We start from the raw sequence: 6,000 nt of genomic DNA, 5'->3' as shown, positions 1-6,000 counted from the left end.
TAATTAGCAGCTTTGAGAGCCACGGTGGGAACCGGGCAGCGCCAGGCCCTCCGGCGAGCCCTGAATGGAGGGGGTGACCCCGGCGTCGTGCCCACCCTGGGAACCGCCACCGCAGTGGGATGGGGGCACACGGGGAGGTGGGACAGGGGGATGGGGGAATGGAGGGACAGAGGGGTGAACGGACAGAGGGATGGGGAGGAGAGGGACAGGGTGTGGAGGGACAGAAGGATGGAGAGATGGAGGGACAGAGGGATGCAGCTCTCTCCAGCCAGCCTGGCAGGGTTAAAGCCCATCTGTAGTCTCCAGGCTTGCTGCCCACCCGAGGAGGAGGAGGAGGGGAGGCCTTCAGCTCTCTGTGTTTGTGCATGTCCTCACCTGTGTGCATCCACATGTGTGTGCATGGCTCCACGTGTACCCATACCCTCACATCCATGTGCCTGACTGCAGTGGGGATACCTGTCTCTGAGGCCCCACGGGGATGCCCGTATGCCCACGAGGGTCGCAGTGCTGCCTGTGTCCCTGTATTGCTGTGGGGGTCTCTGTGCCTCAGTGTCCCCGTGGCGGGTCCCAGCGCCCTCGATGTCCCTATGTGTAATGTCGGTCCCCCCCGTGTCCCTGCAGAGCTCCTGGTACCCCCCGTGTCCCTGTGTGCAGTGTCGCCCCCAGCGTGTCCCCGCAGAGCTCCCGGTGCCCCCCGTGTCCCTGTGTGCAGTGTCGCCCCCCCCGTGTCCCCACAGAGCTCCCGGTGCCCCCCGTGCCCCTGTGTGCAGTGTCGCCCCCCGCGTGTCCCCGCAGAGTTCCCGGTGCCCCCGGTGCCCCTGCGTGCAGTGTCGCCCCCCCCCCCGTGTCCCCGCAGAGCTCCCGGTGCCCCCCGTGCCCCTGTGTGCAGTGTCGCCCCCCCCGTGTCCCCGCAGAGCTCCCGGTGCCCCCGGTGCCCCTGTGTGCAGTGTCGCCCCCCCCCGTGTCCCCGCAGAGCTCCCGGTGCCCCCCGTGCCCCTGTGTGCAGTGTCGCCCCCCGCGTGTCCCCGCAGAGCTCCCGGTGCCCCTGTGTGCAGTGTCGCCCCCCCCGTGTCCCCGCAGAGCTCCCGGTGCCCCCGGTGCCCCTGCGTGCAGTGTCGCCCCCCCCGTGTCCCCGCAGAGCTCCCGGTGCCCCCGGTGCCCCCGGTGCCCCCGGTGCCCGGGCTGGGTTGCAGGTGTGCGGTGTCCCCCCTCAGCCCCGCCCCCGTCGCCATGGGCACCGCCCGCGCGGCGCCGCGCTGACAGCGCGCGGGGTTTTATGAATGGGTGACGTCACAGGCCTGGCGTCTGCAGGTCTGAGCCGCCGGAGAGCGGGGAGGGGGCGGGGGGGCAGCGGGAGGCCGAGGGGGCTGCGCGGAGGGGGAGTAACCGGGGGGCCTAAGGGGAGGAAGTTAGGGGCGAGCGGAGCTGCGCGGACCCCGCCACCGGGATCCTCCGTTAATGCCGGAGAAGCGTCGGGGTAGACGGTGCCCACGACCCCGCCGCACCCCTGCTATGTGTGTCGCCCCCCCCAACCTCTCCGGCCCGCTCCCCGCCGCTGCCCCTTTAAGGCGCTGACCGCCCGGAGCTGGGGAATGGAGTGGGAGGGGCCGGCCGCACCCCTGCTGCGCAGCCATTGGCGGCGGCTCTTCCCCTGGCCCCGCCTCCCCCGCCGGCAGCGCTCTATAATTGGCGCGGCGGGGCGCGGGCTGCGCTGTTCGCTCGCAGGGTCCTGCCGCTGGTCCTCTCTCCGTCGCTGCTCTTTTCCTCGCCATGAAGGTTGCCGCCGCCGCTCCTTCGCCGTTGACCGCGGGTCCCGGCGGTTCCTTGAAGGCGGTGAGGCCCGGGGAGGCCGCTCGTTGCGGACCGGGCCCAGGAGTGTCCCCGGGAGCGGCGGAGCAGGCGGCTGCCGCGCTGCTGTACGACATGAAAGGCTGCTACTCGCGGCTGCGGGCGCTGGTGCCCACGCTGCCACGGCACGGGAGGGTCTCCAAGGTGGAGTTGCTGCAGCACGTCATTGACTACATTTGGGACCTCCAGCTGGCTCTGCAGCGCGGGCCCCCCCGTCCCGTCGCCACCGGTGACACCCCTGAGGTGAGTGTGGAACCCCGCTACCGGCCTGGTCCTGTTCTGCCTCTCTGTACCGGATTCTCTTTTCGCTCTGCACCGCGCTGTTCCCTTCCCGGGGTGTCCCTCCTGTCCTCTTCTATCCTCGAGATCCCTCTGCGGTGGGTGTGGATTGTCCGGCACCGACCTCGTCCCGCTTTCACGCCGGCGTCCCCGGTCTTCCTCCTCCCCGGCTCTCTTCTGTCTGTTAGATCCCCGAGACCCTGTCGAAGTGGGTGTAGACCCCTATCAACAGCCCGGTCCGGTTCTCCTGCCGGGCTGCACCGTGCCCTTCCGCTCCGCACCGTACTGTCCCGTCCCCGAGAGTCTCCTTCCATCCCCAGGACCCGTCCTGACCAGCCGCTTCCCTTCTGTTTTCTGCAGGCTCCGTGCATCCCGGCTGCTGACCGGATCCTGTGCCGCTGAGACCACTCCGGACCCTTCAACAGCCCCGGGACCCCCGGAGCACCGCGGCTTTTCTGTATCCCGGGAGTCCCGGGGCACAGCTGGGGCCGGCAGCTGCTCCCCGCCCGGGAGAAGCTGTCGGGGGGCCGCGGGCCGTATCCTTCTCAGATTGCTGAGAGCATTCCCCGTATTGTATATTACAATGATGCTGCCGAATATTGTTCTACAATAGCTGGAGTTTTGTTATTAAACAAGCCCTGATGACCAGCACGGCTCCAATTCCTACCCCCGGGGGGGCTTCGGGATGGGCTAAGCCCTGGGCACGTTCCCCCCCAGGAAGCATGAAACTGGAGGAGGGAGGTGTGGAGCACTGCGGGCTGGGAGGGTTTGCTGTGGGATACTGAGGCTGCATCCCTGTAGTGGTGCCGGCGAGGGAGTGTTCCACAGGTGGGTCCCAGTTGCCCCTGCCAGTGTCCTGCTGTGGTGGGGGCAGGGTGTGCTGGGGTCTGCAGGTGGCTTGTCACAGCTCTGTGTCCCCACAGAGTCCTGTACTTCCCCCTTGGGCTCAGACGTGGGGGTGTCAGGGACTGCACCCCGATTTCTGCAGCACTGGGGTGTGTCCCACCTGGGCAGTCACTCGGCTGGGACCATGACAAGGAGTAGGTAGTACTGGGAGCCCTGTGCCCAGATGGAGTGTGTGTGGGTCCTGGTCTCCCTGGGCAGTGGTGACTTTACCTCGAGGGTTTGTCTTTGCCCCATTCCTCAGCAGAGCCACCCCCACTGCGTGGCGTTCTTGGGGCTTCTGCCCCTAGGTCAGGGCTGAGGCTTGGGGTGCAGGCAGCTGTGGGCTGAGGGTGATGCCTTAGGGGCCGCTTGTGTTCTGCTGCCCTGAGGGAGAGCAGATGTGAGCCCCGGGGTGGTGCCCCAAGGGAAAGTTGGTGTAAGCCCTGGCATGCCCCGTGCTGCGGTTTGAGCTCACCCCCTGCCAGCGGGGCCAGGCCTGGAGAAGCTTTTTGGGTGGAGGAAATTGCATCAGAGGTTGTGCAACTCCCGTGGTCTCGGGGTGCCCCAGGCAGCAGCTGACCTGAGCATGCCCTCTGGGGACACAATGCCTCCCACAGCAGATGTTCATGAGCCTGGTGAGGGCAAACTGGGGTGCCCTGGGGGGTACTCCTGCTGCCCCAGCCACTTGGGCTCTTCCTGCCCTGCAGGGGCTGCCCTGGCTGTGGGCTGTGTGCCTTGGCGCCAGTGTTGGCTTGTTTGTTGGCACAGTCGCGGCTCTTGTGTGTCTGTGCCCGTGTGTGCCCACTCGTGGCTTCCCAGCCCAGCAGCTCCCCCTGGCAGGGTGCTGAGAATGGGCAGGTGACTTGGGGAGCCAGGACATGGCCTTGTTCTGGCTGTGACACAGCAGCAGGGGACAGCTGGGGGGGTCTGTGGGCCCCAGACCTCTATGGACGGACAAAGGTGTCCTATCAGCCCTGGTGGTGCATCTGGCATTGAATCAGTCGCCTCCATCGCCCCCTGCTCTCCTCTATTATCCCCACTGCTGTCCCTCCTATCATCTCCTGGTGCCCTTCATTGCCGCGGCAGCTGCCGGCTCCCTCCCGGTCCCGGAGCACGGCAGTGCCGGTGCCGTGGGTCCCTCTCCCGGTGCCTGCTCGCACTGCATGGACCAGCCTGAACCGCGACCCTGCAGGAGCTCAGAGTGCCCCTTGCACAGGAGCAGCTGGGGGGCTGAGAGCTCTTCTGGGGCTAGGAGTGGCAGGGAGGGTCCTGGGGTTCTTTTCCCCCCCGCACCCCGTGCAGCAGCCACAGCTGTGCCATGCTTCCAAGTGCCACCCTTGCCTGGTCGCTGCCAACAGGAACTCCAGCTGGAGCTATGGGAAAAGCGACTCCCTGTGGGTGCCAGTGTGTCCCCAAGTCTCTGCCCAGGCTCCCTGGGTGCCAGTGTTTGTCCTCAAGTCTCTGCCCTGACTCCCTGGGTGCCAATGTGTGTCCCCAAGTCTCTGCCCTGGCCTTCTGCCCAAGCCCTGTGTTCCCCATGCCTGAGCCCTTGCCATACAGCCCTGGCTACCATCCATCAGGGCATGAGGAGGTGATGCAGCCTTGCCCCAGGGCCTGGCACTGCCAGGGTGGTGGGTAAGCAGGGGAAGGTGTTGTGTGGAGCAGGGCTGGCAGCACCTGGCACCTGCTGGGATGCTCTGGGGAGCCCCAAGCAGGGCCCAGCCCCGAGGGCATCTGTGCCCCATCAGCTCTTTTGTGTTCCTGCGACCTGATTCATCCCGGAAGGGATTAGGGACCTGGGAGCCAAGTGACATCCTGGTCTGACCAGCCTGGCCACCCTGGGGTGGACAGTGGTGGCAAGAGCCAGTCCCTGCTGCTCCCTGCCTCTGACAGCCCTGGGGACACGGAGGAGATGGCACCCACGGCGGGACCCACAGCTGCCATGGCACAGGGCACTGGTGGCCACGGTGAGGTTTGCTCCGGGGGATGGAGGGGCTGTGGTGGGCACGGGGCTGGGGGCAGGGCTGGCCTTGGGGACACTGATGGGCATTGTGGCCATTGTGGCTATCACTGGTGGCACTCGGGGTCCCTGGCAAGGGGGCAGCTGCTTGTGAGGGGTCTGTAAGGTCCATTGCATGGGGCTGTGGTCCCTGCAGTGAGGTTGGCCGTGGGCACTGTGTCTCCTCCTCGTGCTGGAATGGGGCCCTGGTCCCCCTGGAAGCATCCCCAGTGCTGTCCTCAGGCTGGGTCCTGGTGGGCAGCTGGCCCTCTGGCAGCCACAGCCTGTGGCACCACCCAGCTGGAGAGGCCACCCCCACCGGGGGAGAGTCCCAGGGGCAGTGGGGTTGGGAACATGGGGTTGGTCTTCCCCTGCACCTGGGGCTTTCTGGGGGGCACTGCACAGTTCTGTTCCTGTTCTGACCTTCCTGTCACCCCAGGGCCCTTGGGGCTGCCACTGTGTCCTGGCCATCCTCACCCCCACTGAGGTTCAGGTGGCCCCACGCAGGGTCTCCCCCAAGGAGGGGGCAGCTGCTGCTCCCTGGGAGAAGTGGGTCAAGCCCTGCCCTTGCTGTGCAGCCCCACCCCGCCCTGGCACTGACTCACTGTGACCCCCACTCCTCTGTCACCCCCAGGCTGGGCACAGCCAAAGCCCCTTGGGACCCTGACTCCTCTGTCACCCCAGGCTGGGCACAGCCAAAGCCCCTTGGGACCCTGACTCCTCTGTCACCCCCAGGATGGGCACAGCCAGAGCCCCTTGGGACCCTGACTCCTCTGTCACCCCCAGGCTGGGCACAGCCAAAGCCCCTTGGGACCCTGACTCCTCTGTCACCCCCAGGATGGGCACAGCCAAAGCCCTTTGGGGTCTGGCCCAGCTGGCTCCTTGCTTGTCCCCACATGCCAGCCACGAGTCCCTGCATGCCAGCCACAGGCACCCCCTGGGGAGCCCTGGCTGATGCCCCCAGCTCCCTGGGACCCCCCCAGGCAGGG

General features: G+C 67.0%; 1 protein-coding gene across 1 annotated transcript; it reads left to right on the top strand.

Annotated features, from left to right (window-relative positions):
- The first annotated feature begins 1,761 nt into the window (after positions 1–1,761).
- ID1 (inhibitor of DNA binding 1) lies at positions 1,762–2,769 on the top strand. The gene is made up of 2 exons (XM_054173408.1): positions 1,762–2,091; positions 2,488–2,769. Exons 1-2 carry the CDS (start codon positions 1,771–1,773, stop codon positions 2,527–2,529), a joined length of 363 nt encoding a protein of 120 aa, XP_054029383.1. The 5' UTR covers positions 1,762–1,770; the 3' UTR covers positions 2,530–2,769.
- The last annotated feature ends 3,231 nt before the right edge of the window (positions 2,770–6,000 follow it).

This window comes from Dryobates pubescens, chromosome 26, assembly GCF_014839835.1.
Source record: "Dryobates pubescens isolate bDryPub1 chromosome 26, bDryPub1.pri, whole genome shotgun sequence".
Taxonomy (NCBI): domain Eukaryota; kingdom Metazoa; phylum Chordata; class Aves; order Piciformes; family Picidae; genus Dryobates; species Dryobates pubescens.
The sequence above is the reverse complement of the archived record's forward strand: the minus strand, read 5'-3'. Positions and strand labels throughout refer to the sequence as shown.